General features: G+C 36.7%; 1 protein-coding gene across 1 annotated transcript in view; it reads left to right on the top strand.

Moving 5' to 3' along the window:
- MMP16 (matrix metallopeptidase 16) overlaps nt 1-21,335 on the top strand; it is a 378,595-nt gene that overhangs the window by 224,309 nt on the left and 132,951 nt on the right. The window contains exon 4 of the mRNA XM_043879324.1: nt 4,756-5,060. Within this exon, the coding sequence (XP_043735259.1) occupies nt 4,756-5,060 (305 nt within the window). The remainder of the gene's footprint in view (nt 1-4,755; nt 5,061-21,335) is intronic.

Below are 21,335 nucleotides of genomic sequence, written 5' to 3' on the forward strand. Positions count from 1 at the left end.
CTTTTCTTCCAAGGAGCAAGTGTCTTTTATTTTCATGGCTGCAATCACCATCTGCAGTGATTTGAGCGCTCAAAAAAAAAAAAAAAAAAAAAAAAAGTCTGTCACTGTTTCCATTGTTTCACCATCTGTTTGCCAGGAAGTGATGGGACTGGGTGCCATGATCTTAGTTTTCTGAATGTTGAGTTTTAAACCAACTTTTTCACTCTCCTCTTTCACTTTTATCAAGAGCCTCTTTAGTTCTTCTTCGCTTTCTACCATAAGGGTGGTGTCGTCTGCATATCTGACGTTATTGATATTTCTCCTGTCAATCTTGATTCCAGCTGGTGCTTCATCCATCCCAGCATTTCGCATGATGTATTCTGCACATAAGCTAAATAAGCAGGGTGACAATCTACAGCCTTGACCTACTCCTTTCCCAATTTGGAACCAGTCCATTGTCCCATCCAGTACTAACTGTTGCTTCTTGACCAGCATACAGATTTCTCAGGAGGCAGGTAAGGCAGTCTGACAGTCCCATCTCTGTATGAAAATTGCATAGTTTGTTGTGATCCACAAAGTCAAAGGCTTTGGCATAGTCAATAAAGCAGAAGTATATGTTTTTGTGGAACTCTTGCTTTTCTGATGATCCAACGGATGTTGGCAATTTGATCTCTGGTTCCTCTGCCTTTTATAAATCCAGCTCAAACATCTGGAAGTTCACCATTTACATACTGCTGAAGCCTGGCTTGGAGAATTTTGAGCATTACTTTGCTAGCGTGTGAGATGAGTGTAATTGTGCAGTAGTTTGGGCATTCTTTGGCATTTCCTTTCTTTGGGATTGAAATGAAAACTGACCTTTTCTTGTCCTGTGGCCACTGCTGAATTTTCCAAATTTGCTGGCATTCCGAGTGTAGCACTTTCACAGCATCATCATTTAGGATTTGAAATTGCTCAACTGGAATTCCATGATCTCCACTAGCTTTGTTTGTAGTGATGTTTTCTAAGGCCCACTTGATTTTGCATTCCAGGATGTCTGGCTCTAGGTTAGTGATCACACCATCGTGGTTATCTGGGTCACGAAGATCTTTTTTGTATAGTTCTTCTGTGTATTCTTATCACCTGTTCATAGTATCTTCTGCTTCTGTTAGGTCCATACCATTTCCGTACTTTATTGTGCCCATCTTTGCATGAAATTGTTCCCTTGATATCTCAAATTTTCTTGAAGATACCTCTAGTCTTTCCCATTCTATTGTTTTCCTCTGTTTCTTTGCATTGATTACTGAGGAAGGCTTTCTTATCTCTCCTTGCTATTCTTTGGAACTCTGCATTCAGATGGGAATATCTTTCCTTTTCTCCTTTGCCTTTAGCTTCTCTTCTTTCCTTAGCTATTTGTAAGGCCTCCTCAGACAACCATTTTGCCTTTTTGCATTTCTTTTTCTTTTGGATAGTTTTGATCCCTGTCTCCTGTACAATGTCATGAACCTCCATCCATAGTTCTTCAGGCACTCTGTCTATCAGATCTAATCTCTTGAATCTGTTTGTCACTTCCACTGTATAATCATAAGGGATTTGATTTAGGTCATACCTGAATAGTCTAGTGGTTTTCCCTACTTTCTTCAATTTAAGTCTGAATTTGGCAATAAGGAGTTCATGATGTGAATCACGGTCAGCTCCCAGTCTTGTTTTTGCTGACTGTACAGAGCTTTTCCATCTGGGTGCGAAGAATGTAATCAATCTGAATTCAGTGTTGACCATCTGGTGATGTCCATGTGTAGAGTCTTCTCTTGTGTTGTTGGAAGAGGGTGTTTGCTATGACCCGTGCGTTCTCTTGGCAAAACTCTATTAGCTTTTGCCCTGCTTCATTTTGTACTCCAAGGCCAAATTTGCCTGTTACTCCATGTATCTCTTGACTTCCTACTTTTGCATTCCAGTCCCCTATAATGAAAAGGACATCTTTTAGGGGTGTTAGTTCTAGAAGGTATTGTAGATCTTCATAGACCCATTCAACTTCAGTTTCTTCAGCATTACTGATTGGGGCATAGACTTGGATTACCGTGATATTGAATAGTTTGCCTTGGAAACAAACAGAGATCATTCTGTCATTTTTGAGTTTGTATCCAAGTACTGAATTTCAGAGTCTTGTGTTGACTATGATGGGATTCTTGCCCACAGTAGTAGATAAAATGGTCATCTGAGTCAAATTCACTCATTCCACTCCATTTTAGTTCAATTCCTAAAATGTTAATGTTCACTCTTACCATTTCCTGTTTGACTACTTCCAATTTACCTTGATTCATAGACCTAACATTCGAGGTTCCTATACAATATTGTTCTTTACAGCATCGGAATTTAGCATCAGAGGATAATATGATGGTTCTTTAAGAAGTAAAAATGGAACTAACATGTGACCTAGCAATCCCATTCCTAGGCATATACCCTGAGAAAAACCATAATTCAAAAAAATATATGCACCCCAGTGCTCACTGTAGCACTGTTTACAGTAGTCAAGACAGGGGAACAAGCTCAGCTTAGTGTTTATCAACAGAGAAATGTATAAAGAAGAAGTGGTACATATCTACAATGGAGTATTACTTAGCTATAAAAGAACAAAAGAATGCCATCTGCAGCAAAATGGATGGACCTAAACTTTGTCATACTGAGTGAAATAAGTCAGACAGAGAAAGACAAATATCATATAATATTTCCTATGTGTAAAATCTAAAAAAAAAAAAGGTAAAAATGAACTTATTTACAATACAGAAGTACAATCACTGATGTAGAAAACCAACTTGTGGTTACTAGGGATTAAGTGGCGGAGGGTAAATTGGGAGATAGGGATTGAGATATACATACTATTATATATACAATAGATAACTAAGAACTTACTGTATATCACAGGGAACTTTTTTCAATACTCTGTATCTGGGCTATATGGGAAAAGATTCTAAAAAAGCATGAACATATATATCTGTATAACTGATTCACATTACTGTTCACTTGAAGCTGATAGAACATTGTAAATCAACTATACTCCAATAAAAATAAATAATTTCACTTGATTTGCCTCCTTATTTTCTTTGTATATAATAGATGATATTTATCATCAAATATTCATTATAAGTCTGGTCTATAATATGGATTAGAAAATAGTGTAAACCTTGTTTTATTTGTGTAGTCTAGATTAGAGTTTAATATAATTGATTCTTGAGTCAAGATATTTGGGTTAAAAAACTAGCTCTACCATTCTAAATTTTCTCTAAATTCACCTAACTCTCAGATCCTTTGTTTCTATGATAGGTGTGAGATACTCACCTGGCTCACAGTAAATGCTCAATTAAATGTTTTTTGTAAATGCTTAATTTCCTGCCTAATGTTTGTAATTATCTTGACATAGTTACAGATGAGTTAAAATACAATCTGCATATTATTTTTTCCACAAGAAATTATCCTGAATATTTTTCCATATAGTTAAATAGTTGAAAATAGCAAAGTCATTTTTGCTATTTAAAATTTCAAATCCTGTATATACTATGGCATGTAATAGAGACATCATAATTTTTATATCATTCAGCCTCCATACAATAAAAAAATAATAATATTCACCAGAATATTATACCCTCCTACGGGCTTCCCTGGTGGCTCGGAGGTTAAAGCGTCTGCCCGCAACGCGGGAGACCTGGGTTCAACCCCGGGGTTGGGACGATCCCCTGGAGAAGGAAATGGCACCCCACTCCAGTATTCTTGGCTGGAGAATCCCACGGACGGAGGAGCCTGGTGGGCTACAGTCCATGGGGTCGCAAAGAGTCGGACACGACTGAGCGACTTCACTTTCACTTTCACTATGCATTAAGATATTCCCTTAGTGAAACTCATGGATTCATCAGTATAAAATTATTGGTTGAAATGGTCTGAAACTTATTTATAACCCGTGTGAAATTTACTCTTTACTTTTTGCAAAGATGTATGAACTTATACTACCACAATATAAAATACTTAAGTGTATACATATATATTTATTTAGTTTATGTTCTATTTAGAAAATTGTAAAATAAGTGATAAAAGAGAAATATCTGATCAGTGCTAAATAGTAAAAAAATATTTATAATTTTTCCCACATGTTATTGGCCTCAAGAAAAATAAGTTAATAGTGTCCAAGTTACCTCTTTAAATTCATATAACTGTTAAATATTTGTATTAAAAAGCTATTCACTCACATGGCTTTGACCATGAATAATTAAATATATAAGAGAAGAGTTGACGTCAGAACCTGTAGTTAACTGACCTTTTATTTGAAAACAGAAATAACTTTGTGTTCACTGAATTATTCATGATATGAGCATAAAGACATTGTTTGGAAGTAATGTGTGTACACAATAGTGTGCCCCTAAAAGTAATTATTACCATACATAAATTGAATTTTTTATTTCAGCTTAAAACTGCTGTACCTGTTTGATCATTTGGCAAAGCCACTTTTCTATTATTGTTCGGGAGACAAAGTGATGATTGATCTAACTACCCCAGTGTTAACCATTCTGCAGAAAAGATCTCTTATAGCCTTGGTAGATTGATTACTATACTGCTGAGAATTTAATGACCCAGCATAGTGAAATTTAGCTATAGAGAGAGAAAGAATTAGTTTTTTTCTTACTTACTAAGAGACATTTTCTAATTTCTTTACTCAGCTGAAGTGATGAAAATATGTAAAAAGTCAATGTGTAGTAGGTCAGGTTATATATAATAAAGTCATACTGATCATTTTTTTTTTCTAAATTTCAGTATAAAGAACGTAACTCCAAAAGTGGGAGACCCTGAAACCCGCAAAGCTATTCGCCGTGCCTTTGACGTGTGGCAGAATGTCACTCCTCTGACATTTGAGGAAGTTCCCTACAGTGAATTAGAAAATGGCAAACGTGATGTGGATATAACCATCATTTTTGCATCTGGCTTTCATGGAGACAGTTCTCCTTTTGATGGAGAGGGAGGGTTTTTGGCACACGCCTATTTCCCTGGACCAGGAATTGGGGGAGATACTCATTTTGACTCAGATGAGCCATGGACACTAGGAAATCCTAATCATGATGGTAAGTGCATAGTTTTATTATTTTATTTTTTTAGAATGCCCAAGTAATTTGCTAATTTATAATCTTAAGCTCAACAAATAATTTGTTTTTAGAATCACCAAACAATATGAGGCCTTTTATAACATTTTACAACAAGCATATGTGTGAGTCATTACACAATAGTAATTTTTCATGTGGCTTTTGATTAAAGATTAAACCTTTACAGTGTACTGTATAAATACTCTAAATTAAATTTTGTTTTCTATAATAAGTCATTTAGAAGATTCTATAATATTGAAGTCATGAGACATGCATTAAGCAAATTCTACTGTTTTTTTAAACACTTAATTCCATTGTTTCCACTTGAAACTTAACCTTGTTTGACATTGGTGGTGTAGCTTCTACCATATCTTTTCTGTGTGTGTGTGTGGATTATCACCTTTCTAATCTGTAAAATTTTTCTGCTTCTCTTTTGTCTCTTATCCTTTCCTTGGTGTCCCAATCCGATACAACTACATAAGTTATTGTTTTTGTATGATATCTTTACTTTTATAGAAACCAGATTCTTACAACTCCATTGCAGCATATCTATCAGTTTTCTAATCCTTGCAATTATTCTGATATGCAAAAATAATGAAAAAGCTCAGCTAGTTCAGCTACAACTCAAACAATTCCACAAGAGGTTTTCTTCAGACAGACATTTTACTTCACGTGCACCACTCCCTTGATTCATGCTAAACCACCAGCAGTTTTCTCCACCATTGATTTTGCACCATGATTATTTGACCACAAGAAGCATTCATTTATTTTGTGAATCTACTGTCTTCTGCAATAGTGTTCCATGGAACACATTTGGAAAAAGTTGTGTTAAAGACCCCTATTAGTCTTTTCCTACTTCTAGATCTATGAAAAAATTTATAGTTCAGAAATCTCTTTGAACTGACATATTTAGGGGGTGACATTCTTACTAATTTTCATTGGACTTCAATGTTCTTTCTTATAATCTACAAACCCAGTTTTGACTTAGGTCTCTAGTACCTAACACAGTGCCTGCAACAAGAATATTGAAACAAGAATGTTGAAAATGTTTGTTTCTTTAGCACTGGGATTACCCAGAGGGATGGGATGGGGAGGGAGGTGGGAGGGGGGTTCAGGATGGGGAACACATGTAAATCCATGGCTGATTCATGTCAATGTATGGCAAAAACCACAACAATAATGTAAAGTAAATAGCCTCCAACTAATAAAAATAAATGGAAAAAAAATTTAAAAAAAAAAATAAACTTTATCATTTTAAAAGAGGATTTGAAGCATTTTACCAAAACAATATAAGAAGTTGTTATGAAGCTTTTTAAAATCTGCTCAAATAAAAAAGTATAGCTTGAAAAAAAAGAATATATTTTTCATGGATGTATTATAATAATTACATAAGGAAATTTTCTTTGTTAGAGTAAAAGTATATGTTGAAAAATTCTCATTCATTGAATATTAATGTTTTTATTATTATATAATTAATGTCAATGAAATTCTTTGGGCAGAAAAAAAAAAGCTCAACAGCTAAAAATATGGCTGCTTGATACAGGAAGCATGTGTTTCTTTCTAGGAAACAATTCATACTTCAAATTGTGTTTTAAAAATATTCACAGAATTACAAATTCTAGATTTATAAGATTCATAAATCAGCATCTCCATAATCCTTATAATCAAGACAAATATTTTTGTTTTTTACCACAATAGAATTTAAAATTCAAGTATGCATTGTTTAATGACAACTAATCCATTAGTAAAACTATGAATTCCTCCTTGATGAGTTAAGCCCAGCCATCAAGTTAAGCTTTGTTAGTCCATTAGAAGATGTAGTTAGCTGGATTAGTGTAATATCTTTGCATTTTTAGATCATGCAGGGTTCAAATACATTATGGATAGAATGAACTACATTGGGTTAAACTTAAAATAACATTAATTTTCAAAGAAAGAAAATATAATAAATAACATCCTATTTTCCACAAGGAAATACAAAACTTAGTATTAAACAAGATGATCTTTTGAATTATTGTAATAGGTGTATTTTCTATAATATAAAGTTATGATTTCATTTTTAAGAACCGGTTTGAAGAATAACAGCAATTATGCTGGGAGAATTCACTATAGTCCAATGAAAAGCCAGATACTTTGGAGTCAAACAGATGTATATTCCTGGCTAGCCGATCATTAGCTCAAGAAGCTGCTAACAAACTGTACACTTGATTTCAAATTCTTTATCTTACATTGCAGTGCTGAAAATATTGTAAGGAGCGGTGCTTCAAGTGCATAAGCAGTGCATATTCGGGCATGTTTAACTTATTCTATACCTGAGCATCTAATAATAAAATATTTACAACATGATAGTTGGCCCATAGTGGTTTGATACATAATTCATTTAAAATAAAATATGTCTATTTTTATTAGTATCACACAGACATTCTAATGAAGTAATTCACAGTTCCTCAAGGCAATTGCTTAAATGGTTTTAAATGATTGAAAAATATATACATTCCAAATAATTGAGAAAAGTAGCACTTATAATGGTAGAATTTTGCTGACACAGGAAAAACTGCGTTTACTTTCAGGGAAAAGATATTCTTCTAAATTTCTGAAAAGAAAAAAATTGTATTTTATTCCAATAATGAGTCTAATTGTTAAAATATTTTATATTTATATCTTTGAAGTTGTATTAATTTGACTTTAGGGCCTCATAAATTTAATTTTTAAAAAAATTCTATATAAGGAAATGATGCCTATTAAATGGTCTATATTTTCTGTTAAAACATTAAAATCATCAAGAAAGCCTCACAGATCCTTTAAATGTGTCTTCTATTAGCTGAACTTTTCCAGACATGAACCAATACTTTTTAAAACTGTCTTTTTTTTTTTTTTAAGGTATAGAGGTGTTTGAAGTGACATAGAAAATGAGAATTTTCCCACTGAGTTGAGTATGATTGGTATTATGGATGCTTATGTGGTTTGTGTGATTGAAGACTTTCTAGGAATATATATGTGGGAAAGAATTTTAAAAAATAGGAAATAGGAGCTAGACATGTACAATTAAATCTGCGGACTTTTAACTCAGTCCATGTATCTTGGAAAGCTCTTAGAGAGATGGGAATACCAGACCATCTTACCTGTCCCTTGAGAAACCTGTGTGCGGGTCAAAAAGCAACAGTTAGAAGCCTGTATGGAACAATTGATTGGTTTAAGGTCGAGAAAGGAGTACGACAGGGCTGTCTGCTGTCACCCTGTTTTTAAGTTTAACCTGTATGCTGAGCACATCATGAGACAGGGCTGGATGAGTTACAAGCTGGAATCAAGATAGGCGGGGGAAACAACAACAACCTCAGATATACAGATGATACCACTCTAATGGCAGAAAGCAAAGAGGAACTAAAGAGTGTCTTGATGAGGGTGAGGGAGGAGAGTGAAAGAGCTGGCTTAAAGCTAAACATTAAAAAAAATAAAAGTAAGATCATGGCATCTGTCCCCATTGCTGCCTGACACATAGAAGGGGAAAGATGGAAGTGGTGACCGATTTCCTCTTCTTGGGCTCCAAGATCACTGCAGGTGGCTACTGCAGCTGTGAAATCAGAAGACGGTTGCTTCTTGGCAGGAAAACAATGACAAACCTAGACAGTGTGTTGAAAGGCAGAGACATTACTCTACCAACAAAGGTTTATATAATCAAGGCCATGGTCTTCCCAGTGGTCACGTACGGTTGTGAGAGTGGGACCATAAAGAAGGCAGAGCACCAGAGAATTGATGCCTTTGAACTCTGATGCTGGAGAAGGCTCCTGAAAGTCCCTTGGACTGCAAGAAGATCGAACTAGTTAATCTTTAGGGAGATCAACCCTAAATATTCACCGGAAGGACTGATGATGAAGCTATAGCTCCAGTATTTTGGTCATCTGATGCAAACTGTTGACTCACAGGAAAAGTCCCTGATGCTGGGAAGGATTGAGGGCAAAAGGAGAAGAAGGCATCAGAGGATGAAATGGCTGGGTGGCATCACTGATGCAATGAACATGAGCTTGGGCAAACTCCAGGAGATGGTGAGGGACAGGGGCAGGGATTGTGTAGTCCATGAGGTCGCAAAGAGTCAGACACAACTGGGCAACTGAACAACAGCAACATGTATTAATACATTTGATTGCCTCTTCACTTATGCCATAGAAGTAAAATAATTCTGTACATATGCATATCATTAAAAACCCAAACAAAACAATTATTTAATATTTAGTGTTTCATTTGGATTAAAATATTGATATTTCTCTACTGGTCCAGTAAGAATATTTTTCCTATTGAGTGAGCTTAAAGAAAATGATTCTGCAGAATAATAGTGTTCAGAATTGCAGGCAAGATTAAGTGAGAAGTTCACTGTTCAAGATATAACACCATAAAGATTTACTGCTTAGTTGAAATTCACACTTTTAACTAGCAACAGCAGGGTGGCTAGGGTAATGTCGTATGAAGTATTGATCATTTATCAAAGGAAAAACCTCCAGCTTTGTTGTGGTACTGATGAATGTGTGGAGAATTAATGCATTTGTACAGTCTAGATTCTTTCCCTAAGACTGCCTTTTTGTATCACAGATATACAGGCACAATTCTGACATCTTCATTAATAAATTTTTTTTGTTTCTTTAGTCCTCCAATATCCCCTGGCTTACCTACCTGAAAATTTTCTTTTCTCTCCTATTCAGAGCTCTTCAGAGAGAAAGAGAGAGCTCAGTCGTGTCCGACTCTTTGTGACCCCGTGGACTGTAGCCCACTAGGCTCCTCCATCCATGGGGATTCTCCAGGCAAGAGTACTGGAGTGGGTTGCCATTTCTTTCTCCAGGGGGTCTTCCCGATCCAGGGAACAAACCCAGGTCTCCCGCATTGCAGGCAGACGCTTTAACCTCTGAGACACCAGGGAAGACCATTCAGAGCTCTTAAGCACCTAGAAAACAGAGAAACTTGAAAGTTTAGCAAAAATGCAAATAGAAGAGCCTCTTGATAAGTACGAAGCTCATTTTCCTCAGCATATTGCTCAGTTAATGAAGGCAATTTGAATTCTGTCTACCTCTAAAGAGATAAACAGTGACTTAGGCTGCCAGTACTCCTTAATTCATTGTTATCCACTTTCCTATCAATTTACTTATAGTCATGATACTATTTGAAAACTCAATCCAATACTCATTAAGTGAATTATGCAATGGTTACATTAAAATAAATAAAGGAGTACACCCCCACACTCACCTTTAGTAAGTATAATGCCTTTCCCCTCCCCACCAAGGCCTTTTTATTTATGGAGTGAATAAGCAAAATATCTGAATAGTAATTCTAAATAGAAAAGTGTTACTGTGATACAGTTTTTGAAGAGTATGCATTGGCTGAACGTGGATTGGAAAATTTATCTCTAACAAAATGTTAAAATTCATTTTGGTCATCATTATCATATGGTTTCCTTGGCTACAGTATGAAGTTTTAAGTGGTAAAAGTCAATGTAAACATGAACTTACCACAAAGGCTAGTAATTTACCACAGTCATAGGAGTCCAAACTGATAATCTCCAAACAGAAATTTTATATATTAAAATAATGTATAGAACTATAACTGAGAAATATATAGATGCATAGCTTATTTTACCATGTAGTTCTACTAGCTATTCTATTGGCAAAAAGAATGCATTGCATTGGCTCTGTTTATTAGTGTAAAAGTGACTTTGTAAAGTCAGAAGGTAATCAGAAGGTGCTCAGAGCTCCTGGGATAGTCTATCTAAAAACTAAAGACAGAGAGATGGTGGTAAATATTTCATCTGAGACATCAAAATCCTTAAATCTGTTGAATAATTCAGTTCAGTTCAGTCGCTCAGTCGTGTCCGACTCTTTGTGACCCCATGAACTGCAGCATGCCAGGCCTCCCTGTCCATTACCAACTCCCAGAGTCCACCCAAACCCATGCCCATTGAGTCGGTGATGCCATCCAACCATCTCATCCTCTGTCATCCTCTTCTCTTCCTGCCCTCAATCTTTCCCAGCATCAGTGCATTTTCAAATGAGTCAGCTCTTCGCATCAGGTGGTCAAAGTATTGGAGTTTCAGCTTCAACATCAGTCCTTCCAATGAACACCCAGGACTGATCTCCTTTAGGATGGACTGGTTGGATCTCCTTGCAGTCCAAGGGACCCACAAGAGTCTTCTCCAACACCACAGTTCAAAAGCATCAATTCTTCTGCGCTCAGCCTTCTTTATAGTCCAACTCTCATATCCATACATGACTACTGGAAAAACCAAAGCCTTGACTCGACAGACTTTTGTTGACAAAGTAATGTCTCTGCTTTTTAATATGCTATCTAGGTTGGTCATAACTTTTCTTCCAAGCAGTAAGCGTCTTTTAATTTCATGACAGCAGTCACCATCTGCAGTGATTTTGGATTATGATTGTTAATTGCATGTGTTAAATTGATTGGGCTAAGGGATGCTCAGAGAGCTGTTAAAATATTATTTCTGGGTGTTTGTGGGTTACTTCTGGAAGAGATTAGCATTTGATTCAGTAGACTGAGTAAAGATCTTCCTTTACCCATGTAGGCAGGCATGATCCAATCCACTGAGGACCAGTGTAGAACAAAAGAGGAAAGGTGAATTCTGTCTCCCTTCTTGACCTAAAACACATAAAAAGTACTTCTTTTCCTGACTTTATACTTCAGAACTCCTGGTTCTTGAGCATTTGGACTCAAACTGAATTATACTCTCAGGTTCCCTGGTTCTTCAGTTTACAGAGAGTAGATAATGGGACTTCTTAGTCTCAAGAACCTCATGAACTACCGTAATATAGCCATGTATATCCTATCGACTGTGTTTCTCTGAAGAATACTGACCAATATCATCCTTAAATATAATCCTTAAATGTGGAATGCTCAAATTCTATATCTGACCCCCAAAATTATTTGAATAGGCCAAGTTTAAGATGCTTGAGTCAATGGACATGCCTGACGCTAGCCAGGGAAAGTTAACCTTCAATAAGAGAGATTTTGTCATTGGCATGCAAATACAGGCTTACCAAGTGGTAAACCTAGGCCTTAGTCACTTATTTTCCACCCCCCCCCACCTTTTATGCTCATTCTGCAGCTGTATATACTAGACAACATAACATTTTTAGATGCTCGCAGGTTTTGGACTTTGATATTTGAGAACAGGAAGAGATAGCTGCCAAACAGATTTACCAAGAGACCTAGAAGTGCTATGGTCTGTGGGAATATTGTCTAGATCAATCTGTCTTGTATTTTTGAAGATACAGAAAGGACTCAATGTAACTTGACAGGGAATTTATTGTTGCTGTTCAGCCTCTAAGGCGACTCTGACTGTCTGCAAATCCATGGACTGCAGGATGCCAGGCTCCTCTGTCATTCACTCTCTCCCAGAGTTTTTGCAAATTCATGTCTGTTGAGTCAGTGATACTATCCAAACATCTCATCCTCTGCCCCGCCTCTTTATGCTTTCAATCTTTCCCAGCAGTATTGATATTTCTCCCAGCAATCTTGATTCCAGCTTGTGATTCATCCAGCCTGGCATTTCACATGATGTACTCTGCATGTAAGTTAAATAAGCAGAGTGACAATACACAGACTTGTAGTACACCTTTCCCTATTTGGAACCAGTTATTCCATGTCCATTTCTAACTGATGCTTCTTGACTGCTTACAGGTACCTCAGAAGAGAAGTGAGGAGGTCTCGTATTCCCATCACTTTAAGAGTTTCCCACAGTTTCTTGTGATCCACACAGTCAAAGGCTTTAGCAAAGTCAATGAAGCAGAAGTAGATTTTATTTTTTCCTGAGATTTCCTTGCTTAATTATGATCCAATGAATGTTGGCAATTTGATCTCTATTTCCTCTGCCTCCACAAAACCCATCTTGTACATCTGGAAGTTATTGGTTCACATAAAGCTAAAGCCTATTCTTTGGAACTCTGCATTCAAATGGGTATATCTTTCCTTTTCTCCTTTGCTTCTCCCCTCCCTTCTTTTCACAGCTATTTGAAAGGCCTCCTCAGACAGCCATTTTGCCTTTTTGCATTTCTTTTTCTTGGGGATGGTCTTGATCCCTGTCTCCTGTACAATGTCACAGACCTCCGTCCATAGTTCACAGGCACTGTCTATCAGATCTAGTCCCTTAAATCTATTTCTCACTTCCACTGTATAATCATAAGGGATTTGATTTAGGTCATACCTGAATGGTCTAGTGGTTTTACCTACTTTCTTCAATGTAAGTCTGAATTTGGCAATAAGGAGTTCATGATCTGAGCCACAGTCAGCTCCCAGTCTTGTTTTTGCTCACTGGATGGAGCTTCTCTGTCTTTGGCTGCAAAGAATATAATCAATCTGATTTCGGTGTTGACCATCTGAGATGTCCATGTGTAGAGTCTCCGCCTATGTTGTTGGAAGAGGGTGTTTGCTATGACCAGTGCGTTCTCTTGGAAAAACTCTATTAGCCTTTGCCCTGCTTTGTTCTTTACTCCAAGGCCAAATTTGCCTGTCACTCCAGGTGTTTCTTGACTTCCTGCTTTTGCATTCCAGTCCCCTCTAATGAAAAGGACATCTGTACTACACATGCACAAGAATGGCTTCATAACAGGGTCATATATAAGAGCAAGAAACTAGACTTGAAAATATGTTTGTCAAAAGAATAAATATATAACTATTATTTATTTATTTTTAAAATGGACAATCAAGTGGCAGGGAAGTATAGTTACTACTGATATAGTTAACAAAATAGATGATTCTTGACACAATAATGAGTAAAAAGAGTAAATTGCAGAGCTCTAGATGCTTCCTTGGAAGGATAGTTATGACCAACCTAGATAGCATATTAAAAAGCAGAGACAAAAGCTTTTAAGTTTCATTAGGTCCCATTTGTTTAGTTTTGCTTTTATTTCCAATATTCTGGGAGGTGGGTCATAGAGGATCTTGCTGTGATTTATGTCAGAGAGTGTTTTGCCTATGTTCTCCTCTAGGAGTTTTATAGTTTCTGGTCTTACATTTAGATCTTTAATCCATTTTGAGTTTATTTTTGTGTATGGTGTTAGAAAGTGTTCTAGTTTCATTCTTTTACAAGTGGTTGACCAGTTATCGCAGCACCACTTGTTAAAGAGGTTGTCTTTTTTCCATTGTATGTCCTTGCCTCCTTTGTCAAAGATAAGGTGTCCATAGGTTCGTGGATTTATCTCTGGGCTTTCTATTCTGTTCCATTGATCTATATTTCTGTCTTTGTGCCAGTACCATACTGTCTTGATGACTGTGGCTTTGTAGTAGAGTCTGAAGTCAGGCAGGTTGATTCCTCCAGTTCCATTCTTCTTTCTCAAGATTACTTTGGCTATTCGAGGTTTTTTGTATTTCCATACAAATTGTGAAATTCTTTGGTCTAGTTCTGTGAAAAATACCGTTGGTAACTTGATAGGGATTGCATTTAATCTATAGATTGCTTTAGGTAGAATAGCCACTTTGACAATATTGATTCTTCCAATCCATGAACACAGTATGTTTCTCCATCTGTTTGTGTCCTCTTTGATTTCTTTCATCAGTGTTTTATAGTTTTCTATGTATAGGTCTTTTGTTTCTTTAGGTAGATATACTCCTAAGTATTTTATTCTTTTTGTTGCAATGGTGAATGGTATTGTTTCTTTAATTTCTCTTTCTGTTTTTTCATTGTTAGTATATACGAATGCAAGGGATTTCTGTGTGTTAATTTTATATCCTGCAACTTTACTATATTCATTGATTAGCTCTAGTAATTTTCTGGTAGAGTCTTTAGGGTTTTCTATGTAGAGGATCATGTCATCTGCAAACTTAAAAGCTTTTGCACTACAAAGGAAACTATAAGTAACTGAAAAGACAGCCCTCAGATTGGGAGAAAATAATAGCAAATGAAGCAACAGACAAAGGATTAATCTCAAAAATATACAAGCAACTCCTGCAGCTCAATTCCAGAAAAATAAATGACCCAATCAAAAAATGGGCCAAAGAACTAAACAGACATTTCTCCAAAGAAGACATACAGATGGCTAACAAACACATGAAAAGATGCTCAACATCACTCATTATTAGAGAAATGCAAATCAAAACCACAATGAGGTACCATTACACGCCAGTCAGGATGGCTGCTGTCCAAAAGTCTACAAGCAATAAATGCTGGAGAGGGTGTGGAGAAAAGGGAACCCTCTTACACTGTTGGTGGGAATGCAAACTAGTACAGCCGCTATGGAAAACAGTGTGGAGATTTCTTAAAAAACTGGAAATAGAACTGCCATATGACCCAGCAATCCCACTTCTGGGCATACACACTGAGGAAACCAGATCTGAAAGAGACACATGCACCCCAATGTTCATCGCAGCACTGTTTATAATAGCCAGGACATGGAAGCAACCTAGATGCCCATCAGCAGATGAATGGATAAGGAAGCTGTGGTACATATACACCATGGAATATTACTCAGCCTTTAAAAAGAATTCATTTGAATCAGTCCTAATGAGATGGATGAAACTGGAGCCCCTTATACAGAGTGAAGTAAGCCAGAAAGATAAAGAACATTACAGCATACTAACACATATATATGGAATTTAGAAAGAAGGTAACGATAACCCTATATGCAAAACGGAAAAAGAGACACAGAAATACAGAACAGACTTTTGAACCCTGTGGGAGAATGTGAGGGTGGGATATTTCAAAAGAACAGCATGTATACTATTTATGGTGAAACAGATCACCAGCCCAGGTGGGATGCATGAGACAAATGCTCGGGCCTGGTGCACTGGGAAGACCCAGAGGAATCGGGTGGAGAGGGAGGTGGGAGGGGGGATCGGGATGGGGAATACGTGTAAATCTATGGCTGATTCATATCAATGTATGACAAAAAAATAAATAAATAAAAATTTAAAAAAAAAATTAAAAAAAAAAAAAAAAGCAGAGACATTACTTTGCCAACAAAAGTCCATCTAGTCGAGGCTATAGTTCTTCCAGTGGTCATGTATGGATGTGAGAGCTGGACTGTGAAGAAAGCTGAGTGCCAAAGAATTGATGCTTTTGAACTGTGGTGTTGGAGAAGACTCGAGTGTCCCTTGGACTGCAAGGAGATCCAACCAGTCCATCCTAAAGGAGATCAGTCCTGGGTGTTCATTGGAAGGACTGTTGCTGAAGCTGAAACTCCAGTACTTTGGCCACCTCATGCAAAAAGCTGACTCATTGGGAAAGACCCTGATGCTGCGAGGGATTGGGGACAGGAGGAGAAGGGGACGACAGAGGATGAGATGGTTGGATGGCATCACCAACTCGATGGACATGAGTTTGAGTAAACTCCAGGAGTTGGTGATAGACAGGGGGGCCTGGCGAGCTAGGATTCATGGGGTCGCAAAGTCAGACATGACTGAGTGACTGAAGTGAACTGAGATGCAATATGATATTATTTGCTCTAAGATTCAAAAAGAAGCAAAACAAGATACAGGCATATACATGTGCTTTTCAAAGCAAAGGAAAGATGTCACAATTTTAAGCACAGTGATTAAAGGAAGAAGAATGAAATATGGACTGTATATAAGTAGATATAAAGGAGTTGGCAATAATTTATTTTGAAGCTGGGATAATGGATTTTCAGGTTTATGTTATTATGCTGTGCTTCATAATTTACATATGTTACGGATATTGTTTTACTTGTGTCTACTGCACAGTCAGAATTATATTATAGAAAGGGTCTTGCTAAGAGTACAGATATAATCAAATATGCCATTTGCATTGAATAGAATTTTTCATGCAAAACAAACAGTGTTTGAATTGAGAGATAATTAAATTTTGACAGAGAAATGGGAAGAAGGAAATACTGAGACAAAGAAACTATATGGAAAGAATCATAGAATGTAAAATAATTTGAACATCTCTGTTTATAACAGTTTCTCAACCTCAACACTACTGACATTTTGAGCCAGATAATTTTGGGTGCCAAGGAATAGTTTCCTATACATTAATTGCATCATCCCTGCCCTCTATCCATAGATGCTAGTAGCAAGTTCAATTATAAACGACCAAAAATGTCTTCCAGTCAAATCTGTCTCCAGTCTTTCCCAGCTGTCCACTAGGGGAAGGTAGGGGCAAAATCACCTTCAGTTGAGACCCCTGGTCTAGAAAAGGAGAGAATTAAATATAACTAGGAGTGATAAGTTAAATTACAAAGTTCGGTTTTATTTAAGTTGTTAAAATTATTTAGTGACAAGTTGATGAAGTTGACGTCTATTGTGGCCCATTATGGCTTCCCAGGTGGCACTAGCGAACTGGCGGTAAAGAACCCACCTCCCAGTGCAGGAGATCTAAGAGACACGGGTTCAGTCCCTGGGTCGGGAGCATCCCCTGGAGGAGGACATGGCAACTCGCTCCAGTATTCTTGCCTGGAGAATCTAGTGGACACTGGCACCTGGCGGTTTATGGTCCATAGGGTGGCAAAGAGTTCAATACGACTGAAGCTACTTATCAGGCAGAATCCACCAAGTGAGTTTTAACAAGAGAATAAAGCGAGCACACCTATGCTTTAGACCATTTTACTCAGGTTGCAGGATACAAGGAGAAAAATATGAAGACCTGAGTCTGAATCTGGTCAGAGTGAATTTCTCTGTTGAAACTGGTGCATGACTTCTGTTCAATATTATCTCCTATACCATCATTTAATACAAAATACATACTAGAAAATTACAAAGTATTAAAAATAGAATAGCATTTGAAAGCACTCTAAAGGCAATAGTGGATTTTTTTTAAATGAGGTTTTTGTACAAAATAAAACATATAAGCATATGTAAGAAACCATTTATTTCTCAACTGGAAGATTTGACTTATTCAAATGCAAACAATTCGACTTATTCAGATGGTGACTACACCCTACCCAAGAGCAAGAGGCTTTGATTACTTCTCTATCACAATTCTAGTTTAAATTTATCAAACTCATCCCTTATAGATTTTTTAAAAATTCTGATCAGTCTCAAATTGTGTCTTGGATATATATAGTTCTAAATTTGCTCATGCACAAAAGTAAATACTTGTTTCTGATTATACACCAAGGTATTCAATTTCAGAACTGTAAGAGCTATCTCAAGTAGTATGTTAATATTATATAAAGATTTGCAAAATCACAACTTATTTCCTATTTACTTAAACTATTTTCAGTATATAAATGGAATTTCACTCTAAGATTATCCAATATTATATTAATCTGTAGCATATACAAATTATTCAATTTAAATTCTCCTTTCTCTGTATCTTACTTTTGTGAACCAAATTTTGCCATGTTTTTTATTTCATACTGTAAGTTTTCTAAATGTGCAAGTGTATGTGAGTATAGATATGGATGTGTGCATACTACATTCAGGTTTCCTTAAAGAAAAACTGATGCTTTGATAAAAGCATTTCCTTTCATTTGACATGTTAACCTTTTTTTCATAGCCAATTCATACTTTTAATTTGGTTATTAAAAGATGCATATTGATAAAAAATAAAATCAAGGAAATTGATAAGCATTTGGTTATGGTAGATTTACTCATTCTAGAAAAGTGCCAAAGGAAATACTAACAATAAAATATATCTATGATATATTAAAAATATTTTTATGATTTTATATTAAATCAGCAATAAAAAACTCTGGCTTAAAATAAAATATTTTTACCTAATGAAGCTTCTAATTTACAGCCTTTTTTTGCAGCAGATTTAATCAACAAATATTTAGTTAGATGAGTGGTATTAACGTTTTTTGCCTTTTCATTCTGTTCATGGGGTTCTCAAGGCACAAATGCTGAAATGGTTTGCCATTCCCTTCTGTGGTGGTCTATGTTTTGTCAGAACTCTCCACCATGACCCATCCACCTCAGGTGGCCATACATAGCACGGCTCATAGTTTCGTTGAGTTAGATGAGGCTGTGATCCATGTGATCAGTTTGGTTAGTTTTTCCTGTGATTTCCCTTGTACTGCAAGGAGATCAAATCGATCAACCCTAAGGGAAATCAACCCTGAATATTCATTGGAAAGACTGATGCTGAAGCTGAAGCTCCAGTACTTTAACTACTTCATGTGAAGAGCTGACTCACTGGGAAAGACCCTGATGCTGGGAAAGATTGAAGGCTGGAGGAGAAGGCAATGACAGAGGATGAGATGGTTGAATGGCATCACCTGCTCAATGGACATGAATTTGAGCAAGCTCCGGGAGATGGTGAAGAACAGGGAAGCCTGGAGTGCTGCAGTCCATGGAATCGCAAAGAGTAGGACATGACTGAGTGACTGAACAACAAATTAATGTTTTTTACCTAATAGAAACCATGTGGTTTATTTCTCACCAAGGAGATCCAGTAAAAGATAAATTAGCTGCACCTTTAAATTTACCTTAAACTTTCAACCTCATTCCCCTTGGCCTTAACAGGTAATCATGAATCTTAAATTGAAGTCAGTTTACGTAATAATGGGCTTCCTGCGATGACTCAGTGGGTAAGGAATCCACCTGCAATGCAGGAGACATGGGTTCAATCCCTGGGTTGGGAAGATCCCCTGGAGAAGGAAATGGCAATCCCATGGACAGAGGAGCCTGGCAGTTTACAGTCAATGGGGTCGCAAAGATTCAGACACGAATGAGCACATCCCCATGCTGAGGCATACTTGACTTTATCTATCCTCTGCATGCTTCCCTGGTGGCTCAGCTGGTAAAGAGTCTGCCTGGAATGTGGGAGACCTGGGTTCGAACCCTGAGTTGGGAAGATCCCCTGGAGAAGGGAATGGCTACCTACTCCAGTATTCTGACCTGAATCCTCTTCATAAGACCATGTGCTCATGACTGAAAGACTATGTAATTATATTCACAGATCTTTTCTGCCTTATCTTACTCATTGTTTCCTCATGAATTCTTGTCTTTGGGGAAAAAATGGATGCATTTTGTGCCCATCACTCCTTCTATCATAAAGTTCTACTTAACCCTCAAGACCCTGTCTTTACCTAATCAGCCTACCAAACTTGGTCCTAATCATTACCTATTTTATTAGTAACTTGTGGTCTACAAATATATATAGTACATTTACTTTAGTATCTTAAGAGCATAATGAATTATTACATAATAAATGAAACCAAACTAGAGATGAGGTATCTAATAACATGTATTTCCAGACAGAATAGATCATATTTTTTATCTTCTCAATAAATATAATCATTTTAGTTAAGTAATAAGAGGACTTGAAGTAGAATACTTCACATTTCAGCCTGAGGTTAGCTGGTCTAAGTTACTGGGAGAAAGTAAAGGAATCATTGAGGAAGCATTAAGAAATAGTTCCTATTACCTGAGTTTATTATCAACTGATATAATTTAAGTCAAACTAACCTGACTCACCCTGATTTATTGTCAACCTTAACTATATTATTTCCCAAATGTTATCCCTTCAGTTCAAGTTGGAAGGGTTGGGGCAATGAGAGGTGGAAATAAATCATTATCATCACCCTCCCTTCCCTTGAGTGTTCTGTCCATCTCTATCAAGACCTTGGGAGTTTATACTTATTATTATGTTATTTTTCAAAACTGAAGAACCATGTGACACTCCTGCCAGCAGTATTTAAGGATGTACAATTCATTGACCATGAGGATAACAATAAACATGATAGAATTGTGAAGATAACGATAATAAAATAATACTATATGCTGGACTTTAAGCACCATTAGATGCCATATATTAATTTTCAGTTTGCACTCATTTCACATGTTTGCAAAGTAATGTTCAAAATTCTCTAAGTGAGGCTTCAACAGTACATGAACTGTGAACTTCCAGATGTTCAAGTTGGATTTAGAAAAAGCAGAGGAACCAGATATCAAATTGCCAACATCTGTTGGATAGTAGAAAAAGCAAGAGAATTCAGAAAAACATTTACTTCTGCTTCCTTGACTATGCTAAAGCCTTTGACTGTGTGGATCACCACAAACTGTGGAAAATTCTTCAAGAGATGGGAATATCAGACCATTTTTTATCTGCTTCCTGAGAAACCTGTATGCAGGTTAAGAAACAACAGTTAGAACCAGACATGAGGGACAACGGACTGGTTTCAAATTGGGAAAGGCATATGTCAAGGCTGTATAGTGTCACCCTGATTATTTAACTTATGTATCATGTGAAATGCTGGGCTGGATGAAGCACAAGCTGGAATCAAGATAGCCAGGAGATATCAATACCCTCAGGTATGCATATGACACCACCGTTATGGCAGAAAGCGAAGAGGAACTAACAAG

The sequence above is a fragment of the Cervus elaphus genome, chromosome 21 (genome assembly GCF_910594005.1).
Source record: "Cervus elaphus chromosome 21, mCerEla1.1, whole genome shotgun sequence".
Lineage (NCBI taxonomy): Eukaryota > Metazoa > Chordata > Mammalia > Artiodactyla > Cervidae > Cervus > Cervus elaphus.